Source organism: Cryptotermes secundus, unplaced genomic scaffold (assembly GCF_002891405.2).
Source record: "Cryptotermes secundus unplaced genomic scaffold, Csec_1.0 scaffold860, whole genome shotgun sequence".
Taxonomy (NCBI): domain Eukaryota; kingdom Metazoa; phylum Arthropoda; class Insecta; order Blattodea; family Kalotermitidae; genus Cryptotermes; species Cryptotermes secundus.
In genome coordinates, this window is record NW_019739976.1 from 176,313 (window position 1) to 199,841 (window position 23,529).

The 23,529-nt window shown below is 43.0% G+C and overlaps 1 protein-coding gene across 2 annotated transcripts in view; it reads left to right on the plus strand.

The window, feature by feature from the left end:
• LOC111872245 (Kv channel-interacting protein 2) overlaps positions 1–23,529 on the plus strand; it is a 324,290-nt gene that overhangs the window by 105,666 nt on the left and 195,095 nt on the right. For both annotated transcript variants that reach the window (XM_023865942.2, XM_033754627.1), the window contains exon 2: positions 20,897–21,193. In XM_023865942.2, coding sequence (XP_023721710.1) covers positions 20,965–21,193 — 229 coding nt within the window. In that variant the 5' untranslated portion in view covers positions 20,897–20,964. The remainder of the gene's footprint in view (positions 1–20,896; positions 21,194–23,529) is intronic.

Sequence of the window (23,529 nt, forward strand, 5' to 3'; positions counted from 1 at the left end):
CGACACCCTGTAATCTGGTAGGAGAGTACCAAAGTTCTAGTAATCTACCACGAAGAAGGAGGCAGCATGTTTCCACCCACCAGGCTACAAGATTATGAGAACAGGACACAGGAGAGAAGCGGAGCAGATGACAGGAGGGTGAGGGAGGTTTCATAATGAGGAGCTTCGTAATTTGTACCCCATGCCATATAGTATTAGCACAATGAGATCGGAGGGGGGTCCTGCGATATAAGAAAACACTAATTTTAATCGGAAATTTTGACGGGAATAGACCATTTGGCAGTCCTAAATTTAGAAGGGCAAATAGTAAATACAGTAAATCCTCGCTGATCTGGAGTAACTTTGAGGAGGGAGAGGTCATGCGGATTAGGCAATAATCCGGATTGGTAAAGCGAAAGGTAGCCCTAGAAGAAAAAACTTAGAAAACAAAAATAAATGGAAAATTTAATGATGTAAATAGTGCTGATGAAAATAAATAATAAAATATCACTGTAGAGCCTTTATTTAAAATATATAAAAAGACGATACATTTATTCATCGACAGAAGAATCAGAAGTTGTGCTTGTTTTTTGAACGTAATGAAGTAGGTTTGACGAATCTGTCAAGCTTTGTCTGAACAGACAAGTGACTCGTCTGTCTTCCCAAGTACCCTGTGTCTTTTTAAATTACATACTCAACTGTGAACAGCATTTTTCATATTTCGAGCCGATTATCCGAGATCCAGACTAACTGTAACCGGATTAGCGAGGGCTTACTGCAGTATTAAGAAGTGCGTTTATGTGGACTGATTCATCTAGTTCAAGTTACGGCACAGCAGGAGGCTTTTGTGAACACGGCAACGAGAACTGCTGTTTTAGCAAAAACAGGAATTTATTGACTAGCTGATTGACCATCGTCTTCTCAAGTAGGGCTCTCCTCGGTGTGGTTAGGTAGTAAATTACATGAACCGGGTTAGTTCAATTAGTGGGTACTGGAAGACTGGAACTTTCTGTCTGTAGATATAGTATAATCCTATGTGACTATGTATGTCGAAAGGTTCCTGTGATACTGATGCTTGTGAGCCGGGCCGGTTCAATTCAACGAAGTTGTAAACGGAAACATGCGACTTTAAAGTTCCCGGGTACAGCCCAATGCAATGCATATGTTGGCTGACAGGCTGAGTGATTATGCTGAACATCTGTAGTTAGATATACCGATCTGATGAATAATGCATAACTCCGTACGCTGGGAGACTAATTATTCCAGTCCAGAACATTTGGTCACAAGTCTCATGCACTGTATGGCAACAGACATCATGCTATAGAAATGAATCTACAACGAAATGTTACTGATATTTTAAAGCGCAGTGGTAACAATATGTACCACTCGCTCTAATATTACGGAACTCTGCATTCTGCCTACACAGTGTATTTATGTACTTCGTATGGTTCTCGCAATAAACAGCATTAACCGGTTGGGATTTGTAGCGGAGACGTAATGTGTTTCCTGTGAGCTACGAACTGAATTTATATATACTTTGTTCTGCCCACACAGTGTATTTATGTGTTCCGTATGGTTCTCACAATAAACAGCGAATATTTCCCTAAACAGCATTAACTGCTTGGGCTTTGTAGCGGAGGCGTAATGTGTTTACTGTGAGATACGGACTGCATTTATATGTACTGCATTCTACCCACNCTTTCTACCACGCACATGATTTTGCAGAACAGCATCAGGCTAAATAACTCTTATGGCGTTTGGGGACATCCCGTTGTTCTGTTAGCTGCATTCATCTCCATNCTGCATGCATTCTGCCCACGCAGTGCATTTAGGTGTTCCGTATGATTCTCACAGTAAACAGCGATTATTTCCCTAAACAGTATTAACAGGTTGGACTTTGTAGCGGAGACGTAATTTGTTTCCTGTGCGGTACGAACTGAATTTTTTAAACATTATTCAGATCTTCAGTTTGGCAAAGTACAAGGAAAGCTATTCATGTTGGACCCAGTACTGACGCCTCCTGGCAGTTGTACTGTCAATTGCAGCTACACTGCAGACACGGATTTAGGACTGCAATGTGTCAACTGCGCACGCGCAGCTGTTTGCCCTGGTTCCAGTAGCCAAACAGTCGGGACCGTCGGGACAGTTCGTATGACAGGCCCACACTGTATAAAAAGCCAGTAGAAACTGTCCACTCCGCTTGTTTCCTGTTGTTATTTTTCCTACTTCTCTTGTATACAAGACCACAAAGGCCTCAGAAGCCAGAGGACAACAAATCAGTTTCTGCTTAGTGTTCCAGTGTTGCAAGTGCCTGTGATGTAGCAGTAGCTGGTAGCAGAGTCGCGAGTTTGGACCGCTGATTGATTCTCGGGCTGCTGACGGCTCTGCTTCATCTTAACAGGTTAAACAGCATAAAAAAAAGCGGGAAGACCTTCCACGTTTCCGTAGTGCATCTCCTTCTCTTTTGCCGTCAGATCTGAAAATAAATGTAAACGTTCATAGACAGGCATGGAGCGATCCTAGTTGATGTCCCCACATTTAAAGAGAGATCAACTTTCTGAAAACATATGAACCATTAATAATGCATAATTTCCAGACATTGTGACGAGATCTGTCGATGGTATCGTATTTTAAGACAATTTTTACTTACAATGTCGCGTAACATATTAAGATTACTGCCAGTTAATAGTACGATGTAAAAGGAAAGCAACATTAATTCATTTTCAGTAAAATATCTAACAGGAGAGTATTTTTTATTTGCCGCTTTGTTAGTGTGCTCTAGCCGCGATGCTGCGTTTATGTCTGAGAGCCGACTTTCTTATCATATTTCTTATATATATATATATATATATATATATATATTATATTTCTTATGTACACAATTTTAGCCGGTCATCGTAGCCGAGCGGTCTAAGGCATATACTGTCTTCGCTTGCTCGGAAGCCAGGGTTGTGGGTTCGAATTCCACACCAGGCATAGATGTTTGGAGTGTGTATGCCTTTATTCTGTGTTTGTGTTGTCCTGTGTTTAGGTAGAGGTCTTGCGACGAGCTGATCACCCGTCCAAGGAGTTCTACCATCTGTAAAAATGATCACTGAAACTGAGAAATCAGCCCTATGCTCCACAGTGGTAGCGAAGAGGAGGAGAGAAAAAAATAATTTTACTCTGTTCGATTTCTTCGGTAGTACGCATAATTATCTCCTAGAAACATATTTGGGGAGTACTTCAGGTTAGTAAACTTCTCCACTTAACGCTGGATATTATTTCGCTGTTACCTAATTTCCGCTGCGATAGATAGGATATTCCTCAGATGTGTCGCTGCTAGGTTCAGAAGACTGCAGTTACTCTTTGCTTCGATCCTGTGTTTCCCGCATATCAGATAAGCAAACTGAACCCACGGACTTCTCTCACCATCTGATACAAGCGGCTTCCTTGTTCCATTAAAGGAAATTAATGGTAAAGTAGTTCAGAATACTCGTTCCCTTCTACTTTCCAATCCTAATTAATCCTCAGTTCAATACAAGCCTTCATCTATCACTGTCTCCATTACACACACAGGACGAAACTTCAAACCAAATGGGTAAACAAAAAAGGAGATTTTTTTGTTGCAGCAAACGTGAAACCTGAGCTACGTAGCTGCTGTGTTCGAGTTTAAGACGTGTGCTCGAAGCATCCGAACCAGGGCCTGCACGAACTCTCAATAAGATTACAAGTTCTTCTTCAGTACGTCCGTTACGTTTGATAATCCTGTACCATTCGTCTGCGCGGTGGCGTAGTTGGCTGAGGCACTATGCTACAAGACGGAAGGTCGTGGATTCGATTCCCGATGAGTTCAGTGGATTTTTCAATTGGCCTAATCCTTCCAGCCGCACTGTGGCCCTGGGGTCGACTCAGTCTCTAACAGAAATGAGTACTAGGAATCTTCCTGGGGGTAAAGGGCGATCGGCCTGCGCGTAAGGCTGACAACCTCACCGCCATCTGTGAGCAGATTGACTAGAAAATGTGAGAACCTCGACGCCTCACAACTCTATGGGCCTCCACGACCTGTCACATTTCTACCACGCACATGATTTTGCAGAACAGTATCAGGCTAAATAATTCTTATTGCGTTTGGGGACATCCCGTTGTTCTGTTAGCTGCATTCATCTCCATAATAGATAACTGCGGAACGTAGACGCAATTTCCCGACGAATTCAGAATGTCCTACAGCGAAATAGACACGTACAGAGTGCGCCATTTAGAACGCAACCCACAGAACAGTCGCGTACTTCAATACAAAAACGGAAATCAGGAGCTGCCCCCCGTGTGCAGCTACAGGATTTACTCGTGGCACTCCAGTCAGTGTCTGGTTCCTAGGCTGCTGCTTTCGCCAGGTTTCCAGAATCTCACTACACGCTAACACTGGGTATTCGTAAGCACCATACGTGTTCATTGTCTCGCAAATAGCGCGCTGCTGTTCGTGAAGCGTTTAGCAGTAAGAATAAACATGGAAATAATCCATTTGTCTTGTTACTCTGACGTCACATCTAAAGTTGCAGATACTGATGTAATTCTGGTTGCATTTTAAATATATATTAAAAATCGTAAGACTGCTTTGCCCTCAACGTATACGCTCTTGCAGCTTAGTTGCCCGAGTAGCCCAATGTCATGAAATGTTTAAGTTGAATCACTTTCAGCAAATACATTAAAAAACAATCAGTTATATCATGCAAAATGAAGATAGTTTCACATATCCTGGAGAAAAACACTTACAGAAGAACAATTGGAATATCTGTTTTAAATTTAATTGTTGTAGAGTGAAAATCACTTTTACGGATTCCAATGGGAAATTTCCATGTCACCCTGTTGTGATGGATTTGTGATAATTTATAATATCACGTATAAGGGGTAGGTGTGACGCATAATTGTGGTTTCTAGATTTGATGATTGGATTTGTTAGACGTCCCTATTACAGTTACAGTTCATTATAACTGCTCACACATTGAACCCCTTCCTAAAGACGCCTGTGTGCTTAGTCGATGTTTGGTAACGCTTCAACTATTGATTCTTCAAATATTCAAAGTCAAAGTCATATTGCAACTGATGGTCGGTCGGTCAGTCAGTCGGTCGGTCGGTCGGTCGGTCGGTCGGTCGGTCGGTCAGTCAGTCAGTCAGTCAGTCAGTCGTGTCAGTCAGTCAGCCAGTCAGCCAGTCAGCCAGCCTTGATCTGGAGCCCAATCTGGGGCTTATGATCAGATACTTATTACTGTTTGACAGTTACGGTCTTGTTATTGTGGAGCGCCCTCTCTGACGAGAGGACGGGTCTGTCTTTTCTTAGAGTCATTGCCTGCAGTAGTAAGTTATTTGTCTTAATGTAAAGAATATTTACGTTTTACATGTTAAACATGTTAATAAATGTATCACGAATGGGGGAGACGAGGAATGTGTATAGGATATTGGTGGGAAAACCAGAAGGAAAGAGACCACTAGGAAGACCAAGGCGTAGGTGGGTGGACAATATTAAAATGGATCTTAGAGGGATAAGTTGGGATGGTATGGATTGGATTTATCTGGCTCAGGATAGGGACCAGTGGAGGGCTCTTGTGAACACGGTAATTAAACTTCGGGTACCATAAAATGCTGGGATTTTCTTGAGTAGCTGAAGAATTGGCGGCTCCTCCAGAAGGGCTCAGCTCCATGAGTAAGTAAGTAAGTAAAATATAAACAGGGCCTCTGTCAGTCCAGGCTCAGTACAGCAGATCATGCCCTATATCTAGTAGCTTCCGCTACAACGGCAGTTTAGTCACTTGAACGGTCGTAAGCTTGACTGCCGCCAAATTTAAGCCTCTTATACTTTCTATGTCGGGCTTCGCCTTGTCCAATATTGCCAACATTTTCGTTATCGTGATTTTGTATGACTTGTGCTTCTTGCCTGCATAATTTTGCTATATAATCGTATACGTACGAAATTTTGAAAGCCATGTGTAAATCGCGAACCGATGTACGCCTTGGAAAATTGCTAATGGTGCGGTGAACCTTGTTTTTTAGGCGCTGCAATTTCACTAGATGGGTGTCTGCCGCGAATTCCCAGGCGGGACTAGCATAAGTCAGTACAGAGCTAATGAGAGCTTTGTGGAGGTTAAAGTTAGCGCTTAATGGATCACTTTTGAATAAGGAATACAATCTAATAAATGTTCTGAAGGCCTTGGCTTCGGTCATTTCTATGCATAATCTCCATATAACCCTCCTGCCGAAGATTACACCGAGATATTTTACACAGTCTTTTATAAAGTTCCGGAAAACCTAATAGAGATCACCGCCTCCAAGGGTTCTGTTACTGCTGTTCATGGCTGCGTTGTACCGGATACTGGTGCAATATCGTGGTAACCAAGCCCTTTGTCCAGCAACAGACGTCTTTTCTCGTTGACAGCGTAAAGCTCGGGAATATGTTTAACTAACCGTTGCCTAGCAGTGCGTTACAATATTATCTACGTAATTATCATCTTAATATTCTCGAAATTATATCAATGATGTGAAAGAAAATATTTCTCTTAGACACTCGTGAATAATTTAAAGATATATTAAAGGTTTCAAAAAACAAATAATTTTTATAATGCCGTCTTATGTGATGTGGCGCCATGTGGATTTTGTGTGAACCGACGTTTCGGAGGAACGTCGGTTGACATAAGATCTGCACGGTAACACATCCCAGAAGGCGGCATTCTTCATAGAGACCGCTGTGAAAATAACAAATCATATAAGTCATTTTTAAAAAGAATTTCCGTTTAGCCAAGAATATGGGATACAGTTGAATATATATGAAGTCAGCTGAGTTACCGGTCTTCATGTCGCTGTGCTTCAGAAGCCTGTGTTCTATCAGCCACGAATTGTGTGTTCAGTATACAGTACTTACTTACGCCGGTGCCTGGACGTGCCGCTACACGGCATGACGCGCACGGAGGCGTGGCGGTAGCACTTACAGACGTAACGTTCCTATCATCGTGCTGTATGAAATTGTATCCTTATTAACGTCATCACCGTCATTAACTCAATGAGACAAGTAGGGCGAATTCACAGCCATCAACATACATTTCAGGCAATCCAAAGGGATACGTTTCCTAGAGGAGAGTTTTCAGCAGTAAAGTCAGCGGAAATAATGCCTTTGGTCAAAAAGCTTTCTGTTTCTGCCGGAGGTTTCGGTTCGTGTCCGGTATTGTTGCTAGGTGACTGATTTGTATAGCGCAAAAGTGACTATGTCTGCTGCTGTTTCCTTGATTGGCAGCCTTTTAATTCCTAAAGCCTGTCGCTATTCGGCACCATGGCGGTAAAGTAACGGAGAATTTTCAAGGTAAATTTATGTTCATTAGATTGGCAGAACCGGTAAGCAGTTTTAATACTTCAGGACAGTTAAGGACAGTTTAATTTTAAGTGTAATCTCCTGCAACGCACGGGCACATTGGCTAATTCGGAGTAATTCCCTAATTTCTGTTAGAAATCGAAGATTCAGTACCAAAAATAATAAAGTACTCCATCAGAGATGAATTTAAGCCAGTTGAATCCATATCATAACTACTCCATCACATGAAATATCTAGTGGCCGTGATCAGGTTGGCTTCCTATTGAAACTGTGCTGCTTACGTGAAGTCCACCCCAGGGCTGGCCATGTACAGGCAGATACAAAAATTGCTGTCTCAGTACAGCCAGACACAGCTGTAAATGCAGCGCTGGCTTCCAAGACTTCAAGTAGTGGTGACTATGAAGGTTATTGTCTTCTGCAATGTGACTTCATGCAGACTGGTAGGTCGTTAAAACGTTTCGGATCGATCCTCTGCATCGCTCTTCATGGTGGTCAACCCTAAAGGTGAAAGCAGCACGTTATTCCGAAATGCTGCAAACGATGTGCTTGGCTACACGGCGTCACATTCTAGAAGTATTGAACCTTCCTACAGCTTTCCTCTGGCCCCGTGTCAGTCCGGTGCTATGTTGATCGCGAGAGCTCGGTGGTGAGACCATCCCTACCGAGTTGTCTGCGGAGTAGCTGCAGTTGTCAGTACAGCTGCCATGAGCCACCAGTACTGGGCCCAACATGATTCCGAAGACGTGAATGATGTTATTTAGTTACTTGTGGCATTTTGCTGTATTCTTTCGTCACGTCATATCACGTCTGATAATATGCCCAAATGTAAGTATTCTATAATTTGGTTCATTTATTTATTTACTTTTCTTTCTCTATTTTATCGTGTTATTTTATTTTAAGCATGTATTTTAGTCAGAGTCAAAATTATGTTACGACCGACGGTGAGTCGGCAAGTCTATCTTGGTGTCAAACACCCATCTGGGGCCCAAGACCAGATTATTTTACTGTCAGGCAGTTGTGGCTTTGTCGGTGTGGGGCGCCCTCTCTGACGAGAGGACGGGTCTATCATTTGTCACTGTAAACTTATACTTCAAAGAAACAATAGCCTTCATAAAGAATTCAGTCCGTACCTCACAGGAAACACAATACGTCTCCGCTACAAACCCAACCGGTTAATGCTGTTTAGGAAAATAATCGCTGTTTATTGTGAGAATCATACGGAACACATAAATACATTTTGTGGGCAGAGTTTCTTAGTGTGAGTTTCTGAAGTTGGTGCAGACATCTGTAACATTGATGCTGAATTCGTGTTCTAGTCAATTTGAAGAGGACAAAGCTGGACGCCGGTTGCTTCTTAGAACACAGAGCTTTTACTGAAGGCGTGACACTCCTGTGTCTGCATTATAATTTCTGCAAGTGCCTGTCGTGATGATAGGGCCTGGACCTGGTTCAGTCGCGGCACACTGAATTCTGCTGACCTGAGTTAGCCTCGTTATGTATTCATGTCACTAGAACCTCATTTTAGTTACTGTTATTGACGTCATTAATTTAAATTCTGCGCCACGGGGATGCGGTCAGCACGTAAAAATTAATCATTTCGAGACATAATGCCAGTGTGTTTCCCAATTAACATAAAAATCATTTACTCAGAAAATCTGTTTACATAAAAGTTCTAGCTACAAAATTACGAATGAAATTAGGAATGCATTGTTCTCGTAACACTATACAGAGTGTCTACAAAAGGTCCGACACATTTTGATCTTTAATAATTCGGAAAATAACGAAGAGAGAAATAAACTGGTTACATTGTTGGACTGAGAAACTAAAAAAGTTTTGTGTCTATTGTTAGTAAAGTTGTACTGTGCTCCATTTGTTGCACGTAAAATATCAAGACGATATTCGATTTCTTGCCAGGTTCGGGTAAGCTTACCGACATCAACAATGGTTATTGCGTCTCTTACTCTGGTTTTTAATTGATCGATGTCTCTCACCTGTGTCTTATAAACGTCTTTGACATATCCCCAGAAGAAAAAGCCCAATGGGGTTATGTCAGGTGATCTTGGGGGCCAAGAAATTGAACCACCTCGTCCAATCCATCTTCCTGGAAAATGTTTGTCCAAAGCATCACGAACTATGGTGCTCAAACGAGGTGGCACACCGTCTCTTTGGAAAGTGATTTCGGGCTGAAGCGCTTCAATTGCGGGAATACAAAATTCTGCAACACATCTAAGTAAATGACTGATCTGACTGTCTTTTCCGCGAAAAATAAAGGCTCAATGACTCGATCATGCATAAGAGCACACCATACATTCACCTTTGGGGAGTCTCTTGCCATTTCACGGTATTCATGAGGGTTCTTTCATCCCCAAATGCGTACGTTATGGCGATTGATTGTTCCAGAAATGTGGAAGCAAACTTCATCAGAGAACAATATGGTTGCAAGAAATCTTTCATCATCATCCTCTATTCTTCATGACATATCTGTTGCAAAATCCTTTCTCTTAGGCTTATCATGTGGTTCAATGGCTTGCACAAGTTGCTTCTTACAAGCAGACAGCCGTAATTTCTTCCGTAGAACCTTGTGTACTGTTGAAACTGGCATATACAATTCTCAAAGATTTCCTGGGACTGCGTGCAAATACTTCTCGGACACGCTCAACATCATCATGTGCTGGGACGTCCGGAACTCTTCGTACTGAGAACACTTCCTGTTTCTAAAAATTTATTTTTCCAATCCATGATACTGTTTCTAGAAGGAGGATCTTTCTGGTAATGTGTTCTGAAGTTCCTCTGCGTTTGTGTCACCGATTTCGTCTCTCAAAACCACACCACTGTTTGCGCTCTCTCTTGCGGAGTCACCATTTTCTCAACAATGAACACTGCACTGACAGCTATGAACACGTTCGTGACCTGTAAAGAGGAAAATAAACTTTCTGAGTTGATCTTTCCATCATTGCTAAAGGTTTATTTCTATCTTCGTTATTTCCCGAATTATTAAAGATCAAAATGTGTCAGACCTTTTGTAGACACTGTATATTTCTGTACGCCCTGTTCACGGGAATAAAAAGTAAATCCGCAATTATAATATATTGTCCGTCAGTCTGCACACTTCGTCTCTGGCATTACTGGGCTGATTGTGTTTTGAAATCTACTTAGATCTGAGTCTAAGCGTAGGTACGAGTCCAGAGTAAGGGAGGAGATGAAGGAAGGAGGCCCAGATATGGGTCTACGCCTGGGCACGAGCCCAGAGTAAGGGAGGAGATGAGGGAAGTAGGCACGGAGATGAGGGAATTAGGCCCAGATATGGGTCTACGCGTGGATACGAGCACAGAGTAAGGGAGGAGATGAAGGAAGGAGGCCCAGATCTACGCGTGAGTACGAGCCCAGAGTAAGGAAAGGGAAGGGAAGGAGACCCAGATATGGGTCTACGCGTGAGTACGAGCCCAGAGTAAGGGAGGAGAAGGGAGGGCGGCCCAGATATGGGCCTACGAGTACGAGTCCATAGTAAGGGAGGAGAAGGGAAGGAGGCCCAGATATGGGCATACACGTGGGTGCGAGCCCATATTAAGGAGGAGAAGGGAAGGAGACCCAGATATGGGTCTGCATGTAGGTACGAGCCCAGAGTAAAGGTGTAGAGATAAAAGAGGTCCTGATAAAAGAGGAAAGGTTTCGACTGGCAGGATGATGGGGACTAATGCATTCGGAATGACGCAGAAGGACGTGTCTTGGCCTAATTTAAGATACTCTCGCGGAATTTGTTTTAGGTAACTGAAGAAAATTACGAGAAACTTCAGTCAAGTTAGTCTTTAGCTTGCGGAGATTCCAAACTGTAGGTCCCGAACATAACCAGAATCGCTGTCAATCAGTAGCAGCGTGGAAGCTGAAGTTGTGGAGAACAGCGCAGTGTAGATATTGAACCAGCCGAATCCCCAACTCTCGTTTATATTCATGTTTCTTGAACACATTTAATATCAGAGTAAGCCGTTGCAACTTTGTTTTTATAACTGGAATTGTACAAAGTTTTTCTGGGTCTCATAAAAGTGTACCAGTACACATTTCACTTGTACGCTTGCTTTACAATTCTAGCATTGTTATTCTCTGACTGATCTGTTATGCAGATTACATTTCGTCTTCCACCTCTCCGCGTTTTTCCTGCAAATCCAGTTCGCTTCGCACGTTCTTCGGACTCTGCACTTAAGTATTTTGCGTTTGTCACTCTCAGAGACGAGTTAATGCTATTCCTTCGGCATTCTCGTAACCTTCCGTGACTTCTGTGCTCTGAAATCACAGCTGTTGCAGTTACTGCGTGATCTCAACGCGATAAATTTCAGGGTCTCATATTAATCTTAGACTCATTAAACTACAATTTGTTTTCCCTTAAGGTAATTTTTTAAAAGTACACAAAAATTAAATTTAATTGATGAGGTCATTGGACTTTCTATTGACCTAATCCTTCCAGCCGCACTATGACCCTGAGGTCGACTCAGCCTCTAACAGAAATGGGTACCAGGAATCTTCTTGGGGGTAAAGGGCGGCCAGCGCGTACGGCTGACAACCTCACCAGCATCTGTGAGCAGATTGTCTAGAAAATGAGGGAGCCTCGGCAGCTCACAGCCCTATAGGCCTCCACAGCCTGTTACAGGGATAGCTTTACCTTCATAAGCTTAATCAACGACTTCGATATAAAGTATATTTGTAATTTACAAATTAAAGTACCCGGGCTTCACCCGATATATTATTGCTTTCCTTGTTAGTATCACAATGTAAAGTAGGTAATACTTTATGAAGAAGTAATAACATTCAAGCTAAGCGAATAGGATAGGGATTCATTGCAGTCGCATTCAAAAACTGTACCTCAACACTTGCACATCGCTTTAACGGCCGTGGTTACCGTGCACATTGGTAAGAATAAGGAATAGATTTCGTAACATCTTTCTGTGTTCCCTGTTAGGTCCGGGGTAGGAAATGGAAAAGTTATGTTTTATACGGTCCTAATTGTGTTGGCTTCCCAGTAAGTTCGCTTCTGCAAAGGAAGTAAAACTCTCGTCCCTCACAAACGTGACACATCTGAAGCAGAGAGAATGCGGGGAGCAGGGACAGAAGGAGGGGCACTGTCGAGACGCGAAGAGAAGAGAAGTGCAGTGAAGAAGAGAGAAGTGTGCCCTCTGCAGAATCTCGCTTGTCTGTAATTCCTGGCGAGCGAGGGAAATTGGCCTCGGGCCGGGGTGAAAACGCTTGGCTGTCAGTTCGCGCTATGTTGTGGTGCTGCTGCCTTGTATCCATTTTGAGGTGCAACTTTAGAATTCCGACCAGCTTATCCGCAATGTTAACTAAATTCCCCGTTGTTTTGCTCGCTTACTGCAGGCGAATGCTGGAATAGTGGTCTACTTTGGAAGGACCTCGATGTCTCCTCTCAAACTGCTAATTACTCGTCGTCGGAGTTCATCTTGCCCCTCACATAATGATAAGGAGTGTATGTAGTCTCTGTGTTCAGACAGCGTCGTTAAGTAAACGCAGATCAATCATCATAGCATCATAGAGCACAGAGTGGGGGGCCAGCGCTGTGAAGCGTGGGAGTCTGGAGAAACAGTTGGGGGGCACACACTGAGGCGACCGCCTAGTTGGACGTCAGTTTCTTGCAAGGAAGTTATTCAGGGCTTGGGAAATGTTCATTTGTCTGACTATTCTGAGACAGATTGGAGGAAGTAGTGAGAGAAAACACATTTTAGGAAGGGACAAAACATTTCCTGCTTTGAAGGTTCTCAGGCGGTGTTCGCTAGTCTTTCTGGTAGAGATACTTTCGAGACAGGGTAAAGCTCTGGGAAGTGAAGAAGGTAAAAGGGGTAGGAAGTGAACTTTATTATGAGAAGGGGAAATAAATTGCGCAAGGTCTTTGTTGTGTTCGATCGGAATTTTGGTGTTAAATTTGGGAGGGGGGGGGCTCCGTGCGAAACATCAAAGGGTGTTCATTCATGAAATGGTCTGAATAAATAAAAATCCCGTTCACAGGAAACACATTACGTCTCCGCTACAGAGCCGAACCGGTTAATGGTGTTTAGGGAAATAATCGCTGTCTATTGTAAGAACCATACGGAACACATAAATACACTGTGGGGGCAGAACGCAGTATATATATATAAATTCAGTCCGTACCTCACAGTAAACACATTACGCCTCCGCTACAAAGCCCAACCGGTTAATGCTGTTTAGGGAAATAATCGCTATTTATTGTGAGAACCGTACGGAACACATAAATACGTTGTGTGTGCAGATTACAGTATATATATATAAATTCAGTCCGTACCTCACAGTAAACACATTACGCCTCCGCTACAAAGCCCAACCGGTTAATGCTGTTTAGGGAAATAATCGCTGTTTATTCTGAGAACCATACGGAACACACAAACACAATATATGGGCAGAACGTAGTTTCTGAATGTTAAACCATGTGGTACATATAGTACCCGCAAGGTTAATAGAATGTGTACCTGACCTAATTGCACTCAGCAGGCGACAGAACCCCAGCTAAGTAGCAGAATTTGGACCAGGCAGGGAGAAATGAAGAATAAAGAGAGAAAATGCATGAACGGCTAAACGAGAAAATTATTGCGTTAACCAGTTAGGGGTACGCCACCGTCCTAAATACAATTTAATTAGTCTTAAAGTTAAAATAAGGCAAAGCAGATTTTGTTAAGTCCTGTGCTTGCAGTGTTGCATATATCGGAGTAGGGTCTGAAGACCTGACGGCTATGGACATGAGAGGAGGATGGCCTTGTAGTTCGGAGACAGCCAGACGTTTCGGAGGAACATTTCGCCCCAATATTCAGCTCAAAGAGTAAGCAAACGGGAAACCATCAGAAAGAGGCGGCAAGTTGTATCTCCGAAACGTCGAGCTCTTTACATATGACATGGCTTTACAATCGAGAAGATCGTCCTCTTCTTACTTATGTCAAATTTAGATATATCTAACGTTGTGAAATTTGACATGCATGTAGCTGAGGTTTCTACTGAATTTAATTTAACTTTTTTTTATGCATTTTGTTTCGTTGAGCTACCCCTAGTTTTCTCTACATAAAAGTTGAAGATACAAAATTTTCCACGTACAAATATGAATGGTCCACAGAACTTGTTTTACTCGGTTGCAAAAATAATTTTATAGCCTCCAGTAATAGGCCTAACGTAACGTAACGTAACCTAATCTACCCTAGGCCGGCGGGGCAGAAGTTTCCTACATTTTCTTCACCTACTTATGTCCGGCGTAAGAAGGAATTCGTCTGTTTCCCTGCTCGGTTTTGAGCTGCTGATTGAGATAAGATACCTGCATCTGCGAACTGCTTCTGTAGTACGTGACAAATGGGCACGGAGACCTGAGAGGGATGCGGCGAGAGGAGAGGAGAGTTTGAGTGACATTGACTGTGCAGTGGTGTAACTGTGCTGCCAGCTGATACGTGGTTAACTAAAGACTAAATGGTTTAATGACTTCATAGAAAATCTGTCTTGAGCAGCGGATACTTGCTGAGTTACGTAAGAAGTCCATCAGCATTCATGGCATCCGAGCTTCCAACGCCGTCTTTACAGCAGCCCGCCACTGAACCTCATTCCGAGCCAGATGAATGCTCCCCACACCCTGCCACACTGCGTATTTAAGACCGATTTTCTTTCTCTCTCTCTCCTTTATTGACAATCAGACTGTACAATCTATAAGTCAATGTGCTGTTTGGTGTACAATTTAATAACTATTTATTGTACACTCTTCTGGCGTGTGCGGAATAAACATCCAGTGGTGTTTTCCTCATTTCGTTAGATCTGATGGCAAAATTCTTTTGAGTCTTCGATTTTCATGAGGTTGTAGTAGTGGTTGAAGAAGTGGGCTGGAGTGATTTTCTAGTTTGTTGAAGTACTTGGTACTGTTTTGTTCTCTTACGTAAGGAGTTTTTAGATCTGTATGTAGGGTGCGGCTGGATACATACCATGTTGCGTTCGTGATGGATCGGAGTATTTTGGACTGGGCACGCTGTATAATGGAGATGTTGGATTTGCTGGTGCAGCCCCAGAGTTCTATGCCGTATGTCCATATAGGTTTGATGACTGTTTTGTAGATTAGTAACTTGTTTTCGATGGAGGGGTGGGATTTTCTTCCTATGAGCCAGTTGAGTTATTTGGTTTTTTGGTCCATCTGTTTTCTTTTCTTGATTATGTGTTGTCTCCAGTTTAGTTTGTTGTTAAAAGTTAATCCTAGGTATTTGACCCTGTTCTTTTGGTTGTATGTTGATGTGATTTATTTGCACTGTGAGACAACTGCCTTTTCGGAGGGTGAAAGTTGTTTGTGTGGACTTTGATTCGTTTACCTTAATTTTCCATTTGTTTAGCCATGCTTCTGTGATGATTAGATGATCCTGTAGATGAGAGGAGGCTGTGGTTGGGTTGCCGTGGGTAGCGAAGGTAGCAGTGTCATCTGCAAAAGTTCCTATTATCGTTTATCTTGTGGGTATATCTTGTGTGTAGAGAGTGTATAGTAGTAGACTTAGTAAGCTTCCTTGGGGCACCCCTGAGTGGATTGGTAGGCGATTGGATATTTTCTCATTTATTTTGACTTCGAAAAATCTTTCGCTTAAATATGACTTGAGTAGGTTGTAATAATTTATTGGGAAGATTTTTTATGTTGTAAAGTAAGCCAGACTTCCAGACTTTGTCAAGAGCCTGGGCTATACCTAAAAATGCTGCTGTGCAGTATTGTTTGTTATTTAGCGCATTTTTATGGTATTTGCTATGCGATGGCTTTGTTGGATGGTTGAGTGGGCTCGTCGAGAACCAAATTGGCGTTTGGTATCCATGTTTGTGTGTGTGATTCTTGGTTTATTTTGTTGAGTATTAGTTTTTCGAGGACTTTTGAAATTGTAGGTAGAAGGCTTGTTGGTCGGTAGGATGTCACGTCGGTTGGATTTTTGCCTGGTTTCAAGAATATTATGATTTGGGCCCTTTTGAGCGGACGATGCCAATAGTCCAGTCTAAGTATGGCGTTGAATATGTATAGGAGTTTTATTTGGCCTTTCCTTGGTAAATGTTTTAGTATTACGGCTGTGATGTTATCATGGCCTGGCGCCACTTTTGGCTTTAGAGTGTTTATTGCTTCTTGCATTTCCTTTAGGGTAAAGAGTTTTAGTCTTTGGTGTCTTTGTATGGGTTTATTTAGAAGTGAGTTTACTTCTTGTATTTGATTGTTGTTGTGTGGAGTGAACACTTCCTGTAGATGTTGTGCAGATAGGTCGGCTTTTCCTTTGTCGCTTCTTGCCCAGTTTCCTGGGGGGTGATGTGAATTTGCGTATTGGTGGTGGTACTGATATGGGCTTTCTTTTGTTTTTTATGGTTTCCAGATGAAATTGTCTTGTCTTCTGAGGCTTGCGATATAGTTCTCGAAAGATTCGTTGTTTAGTTCTTGTAATTGCGTTTTAGCTCATTGCTGATTTTGTTGTATTTTGCTCTGGTTTCCGGGGTGTGAGGCCTCTGCCAGGTTCATCTAGCTCTTCTCTTTTTGGCTATTAATTTTTTTATTCTTAACGGTACGTTATTTGTAGGGTTCTTCGGATCATTTATGGAGGTTGCTGTTTTGGCGGCTTCTTGTAGTAGGGCAATGAAGTTTTTACAGTCGTTTTCTATGTCGGTTGATTCTTTCAGCTTAATTTTTAGTTTTGTGTTGTCTTCTATTATTTTCCTGAAGAGATCCACATTTGTTTTGGAGTTGTGAAGTCTGGGCTTGGATTTCCTTAGCACAACTGATGTGCTTATTGTTGCAGTGATCGGAGTGTGATCCGATGTTAGGTCAAGATTTGCAGTTGCGTTTGTGTAGTTAGGAGAGATGCCGTTTGTTATGAAGAAGTCTAGTAAGTCAGGAGTTTTATTTTCATTGGTGGGCCAGTATGTTGGTGTTCCAGTCGATATGATGGAGTAATTGTTATTTTGGATTGTCTTGTATAGTTCTCTGCCTTTTGTTGTTATGAGTCTTGAGCCCCAAAATGTGTGCTTGCTGTTGTAGTCTCCGCCAGCTATAAATTTTGTACCCAGGGTTTAGAAGAATGACTCAAAGCGGTTTCTCTCGAGGTTATAGCGGGGAGGACAGGAGACCGCGGTAATGGTGAGAGCATAAGGAAATGTTCTGACTTTGATAGAAGTGGCTTGTATGTGATCTTTTTCACATTTTGGTAGTTCATAATGTTCGATTTTTTCTTTGATTAGGATTGCAGTGCCTCCGTGGGCTGTGTCGTCAGGGTGGTTTGTGTGGTAAAGCTTGTATTTGGGGATATTGAAGTAGCTTCTGCTGGTGAAGTGGGTTTCGCTGATTAGCAGGATGTCGATTGAGTTTATGTTTAGAAATATTTTTATATCTTCTTGATGATTTGGAAGTCCTTTGGCGTTCCATTGGGCTGTTCTTAGGAATCTGGCCATTTATTTTGTTTTGATGACGAGTGTTGTTAGCGTGTTTAGTACCATAGTATTTTGTTGTATTAATTGTTCAATTACATTTTTTAATTCCTCTAGGAATTTTGCTAGTATGTTAGTTGTTTCTTGTGTTTGGGTTAAATTTCGCTTTGTGATTTCTGCGTAGGTTCTGGGTTGGGTTATTTCTAGAGGTTATATATTTGTCGTGTAGGATTCATTTGTGTAGATTGCTGGAGTAGAGGGTCTTTGGGAAAAGCTTCTGCTGGTACCTTTGGTTAGCTTACGAAAGTGTTCGCATCCTCTGTAGTTTGCGGGGTGGTTTCCTCCACATAGTGCGCGTCTGGCTAAGACCGATTTTAATGATGTTTCATCGTCTGCAGCTAGGTATCACAAGTAATGTATTCTCTGCAGGCTTTCCAACAAAAATTGGTATACATTTACTTCCCCATGCGTGCTATGTGCCTCACCCATCTTATTCTCCTAAGATTGATAATTGTGACAATATTTGAGTAAAAGTCAAAGTTGTCTCTCTGCATAAGTAATTAAGCACTACAACATGAAGGTGTATGGGGGAATGGATGTATAGATTCGCATTTTCTTGACCTCGGCGCTAGCTGAAGATGAATGGTCAGCTTCACGCCCCGGCCGCGTTACCCTCGGGGAAAGAGCCCTCCGTACCCATTGGATGGACCCCAGAGCCGCTCTAGACGATATGGAGAAGTGAAAATTCTTGACCACACCCGGACTCGACCTCTGACCCCTCGGTCACCCAGCCCGTAGCCCGTCACTACACCGACTACGCCATCCCGGTTCCGACAGCAATATTTGGATATGAGAACAACTTATGAGCTCCTCATTATGCAGCTTCACCACTCCTCCTGTCACTTCCTCAGAGACTCGCCTTCTCAATTAGGGTTAGAGACCAAATTTTACACCCCGAAACTCTAAGCTGGGCCCGACGCAGTTGATCAGTCCACCCGCCGTGAAAGTTTTCGTGGTGTAGTTATTCCAAGTGTGATGCAAGACAATGCGCGGGGGTCGCGGGAAGGGCGACTGCATTAGTCGGGCATAAGCCGCCTGAATTTGAGAAGCTGCTCCCGGGAGTAGAGCGTTTGTTCGGGAGCGCGCGAGACAGGCTTCCCCTCTGCATTGCGGGAGTGCATTATGTAGTGCTGCAGCTGACTCTGTGGTAAACTGTCACACTTTTTCTTTATGAGAGGAGAGAACCAACCTTCATACACCTTAACTTGGGCTACATTCGTACTCTAAATCTGCCATTTTGCAACCGAATTAATCGTTTACACATGGGTGCGTGACTGCCAGTGCGATCTCTTTATAATGCGAAGTGAACACAGCAGGTGTCGCCCGCTGCAGGATTTTGGAACAGCAGAGCTCTCATTCGTCAGCCTTCGTTCCACTTTACCCTTTTGAAGGCCGGAGTTCATGTAAATAATTCTTAACCATTCAGTCCCTGCCATACAAAGAGCAACCGGTTAAAGCTTTTTAGTGAAATAATCGCTGTTTATTGTGAGAATCATACGGAACACATAAGTACACTCTGTGGACAGACTGCAGTATGTATAAATTTAGTTCGTACATCACAGGAAACACATCACATCTCCGCTACAGAGCCCAACCGGTTAATGCTGTTTAGGGGAATAATCACACAGTTTATTGTGAGGAACATACGGAACACACAAATACCCTGTGTGGGCAGAATACAGTATATATAAATTCAGTCTGTACCTCACAGGAAACACATTACGTCTCCGCTACAAAGCCCAACCGGTTAATGCTGTTTAGGGAAATAATCGCTCTTTATTGTGAGAATCACACGGAACACACAAATACACTGTCTCGGCAGAATGAAGTATATATAAATTCAGTTCGAACCTCGGAGGTAGCACATTACGTCGCCGCTACAAAGCCCAACCGGTTAATGTTCTTTGGGCAAATAATAGCTGTTTGTTGTGAGAATCACACGGATCACGTAAATTCACTGTGTGGGTTAAATGGACAGGGATTTTCGTGGTGTTACTCAGTCCGTCCAGGGAACTGCCTGGATGTTACCTCAATATCGCCCTTCTCAATCCGTCCCAATAGGCCCCTAGTCATAAGTGACAGCGTCTTTAGAGGAACATAAACAAGCATATAAAGAATGCAGTCAGAGTGAAAATGGGAATGCAGTGTACGGCTTGTAAGATGGACATACGCCAATGCATATCATCGCTTTTAGTAGTGTAGCAGTGCCGGAAGGGGCAGACACATGTGGTCCCCTGTGGCGAGTCCAAACTGCCGGCCGTCCCCTTCCCCTCTGTTGTTCGTGACTCCAGGCGGACTGGCAGTTCTTTTCTGCAGCGTTTATTGGCCCCTTCTGGCCTTTAGCATCATCTTCTCCTTCTGCTTACCCTTCACACACGCAAGGGAATTCTTTTGTCCATAATTCGCTGTTTCCCAGGCCCACGTGCCATTGTGTCCAGACTCGTATTGGGGGGGTTCTTGGCTCTAATCTCGGCCGAGACAGGGCTATCCTGATACGGTTAGACCACCATCGATTCCTTCTCAGTCCTTTTCAATTCATTTACCGTTTTACGCTATATACTCTAGCTGCTGACAGCGTCCGTAAAACACAACAGAACATTGTCACATCTAGATCCAGTGCCAAGTAACAGCTGTGTAAATTGGCGACAGCACAACAGCCATTGCTAGGGAACAGCTCTGTGACACGTTCCCCAGAAACGAGAGAACACGCTATAATGCAGGAGACTTTTTCTGTGATGTCCTTGCCGGCGCTATATGACGAGGACTAGTGGTTCGGTTGAGTCAGTTGAGAGTTGCAGTTGTGAGAAATAAACAGCTGATAGCTTAGGCCGGGGAGAATTCGGGAACGCAGAGTAAGGAGAACGTCCGAAGTTGAAAGGCGCTACCAAGCACCGGCTAATGAAGACTGAGAAGGCTTTATGTGTGCTGTAAAGTGATCTTTGAAGTGTGATCTTCAGCGAGGCTGTCTTAGTTATTTGTAGTTACGAATGTAAGGGTCCAGTAAATCCAGTTACCAATCCAAACCTTGTCTCTAGGCACTCTTGCCATGTGACAGTAATACGGAATAGCATTAGCATCTGATTCAGTGTTCGTGTTGTTCAGGTCCCTGTCGATGGCCACTGAGACCGTCCCGTGGCCGCCTGCAAGCAACGGAACACGAGCGCTCCGCCATGTACAGCAGCGTGGCAGCCCACCATAACTACAGCGCGAGTGGGGACAAGCTTAGCAACCGGCAGCAGCAGGAACAGCAACAGGAACAGCAGGACGACCAGAATAACCAACAGGAAGATGGTGGCGCTACCCGGCGACATAGTGCCAGGCACCATCGCCGCCGCATGTCCATCACCACGCGACTCTTCAATTACATCAAGCAGCAGTTCCATCCGGAGAAAGATACAGGTAAGCAAGTCTCTCGCCCGGCGGAAGTTGAGGCTCAGTTTGTTGTGCTGCAAGACCCGGGTTAGTTCAGTGTTACGTGCTTGTTTCGTGGCCAACAGATTTCAGCGGCAACGTTAAGAGTCCGAACATGGTTCCAAAAATTGAAAGTCCCAGTATTTATTACAGCCTCATCAGTTTTGAAAGAAATATGGCTGTTTATACATACATGATTATAAATTAGAAAAACGAATATAATGTTTTCTGTGCCAGTCACGGTAGCCGAGCGGTCTAAGGCATGCACTGTCTTCGCTCGCTCGGAAGCCGGGATCGTGGGTTCGAATCCCATTCAGGGCATGGATGTTTAGTTTGTGTGTGTGCGTTTTTCTGTGTTTGTGTACAGGTAGAGGCCTTGCGACGAGCTGATTCCCCGCCCGAGGAGTCCTACCGAATGTGTAAGATCTAGAAAAGCCGAAGTGAACGGAGAAGTTCATGGAGGTAGGCCTAGGCCCACTGGGGCTGTAGTGCCAAGGAAAAAAAAATGTTCTCTGTACGATACACTTATTAAACCTATACAGTGTCAGCAAGAGACGCAATGAATGCAGGCGACGACAATAAAACTGTGATTGCAGTTGTAACATCACATCTGTATGAGTATGATAGAAAGTTGTACAGGAATTTTCTGTCGTTTCGCGCATAATAATCTTTTCGGACAAGGTTATCGCTTTCTTCCGCCGATTCTCTTTTGTCTTCGCTCTTGTTGCTTGGCGACCATAGTGCAGGAGGGATTTATATCTACCACTGTTTATTTGCTTGGCAATCGTTTAATTCATAAATGGTCATTTTGTAGCCCCCATAAATAGCCGATTGTTTGGTCTGTCGGTTGTGTTAACTGCTGCAGACTACAAGAAGACATAAATCTAAATGTGAGGCTCAAGAGCCCAATGGAAATCGACAGCGCACTAACCTCTCTAATCAACACTACAAAACAGGCAACCCAAAATGCTACACCTAAGATCACCTTCCAGAATAACACAAGGAATGTTCCAATTGAAATTAAAAAACTCATAGCTGAGAAATGAAGAGCAAGAGCAAGGTGGCATAGAAATCAAGCACCAATAGATAAAACAACATATAACCATATAAGTAATAGGCTGAAGTGTAAAATTAAAGAGGCAAGAGAAATATCCTTCTCTAACTATATAACCAGCCTCAACAGATATGACAATACCATCTGGAAACCCATCAAACATTAAAAGAAACCCAAGACACAGATACATCCTATAAGGAATGAAATGGCGCCGCAAACTTTGTGGGCAAGAAGTGATGAAGAAAAAGCAGCTATGTTCGCTGAATATCTTGCTACAGTTTTTACACCATATGATGACCATACTGATAAAGAAATAGAAAGACAAATATCTGAAAATATCAGCATTATACCAGAAATAAAATTTTTTACAGTTAAAGAAGTGCAAAACGAAATAGCACTCCTAAATTCAAGAAAAGCACCTGACATTGACGAAGTGACTCCCATAATGTTGAGAGAAATGTCAAGAAAAGGGTTAGTACTTCTCACATACATATATAATGCCATTCTCAAAAATAAATACTGGCCAAATCAGCTAAAACAGCAGAAATAATCCTGATCCTCAAACCAGGCAGAAATCCTAATAGTGTGTCACCCTATCGTCCTATAAGTTAATTACCCATCATATCTAAGCTCCTCGAAATACTTCTCATGAAAAGAATAAGGTCTGACCCAAATACAGAAGAATGGATACCATCATATCAATTTGGTTTTAGAGAAAACCACTCCACCATACAGCCGATACATAGAATAACACAAAATACACCAAGCAATAGAAAATAAAGAACACTGCACATCGGTCTTCCTCGATGCAAATCAAGCCTTTGATAAGGTATGGTATCCAGAACTTACTTACTTACTCATGGAGCTGAGCCCTTCTTGAGGAGCCGTCAATTCTGCAGCTACTCAAGAATTTCCCAGCATTTTATGGAACCCGAAGGTTCATTACCGTGTTCATAAGAGCCCTCCACTGGTCCCTATCCTGAGCCAGATCTATCCAATTCATACAATCCCATCCTATCCCTCTAAGATCCATTCTAATATTGTCCACCCACCTACGCCTTGGTCTTTCCTGTGGTCTCTTTCCTTCTGGCTTTCCCACCAATATCCTATACTCATTCCTCCTCTCCCCTATTCGTGCTACATGACCTGCCCACCTCATTCTCCTTGACTTGATCATTCTAATTATACATGGAGAAGAGTACAAGTTATGAAGCTCCTCATTATGCAGTTTTCTCCAACCTCCTGTCACTTCATCTCTCTTTGGTCCAAA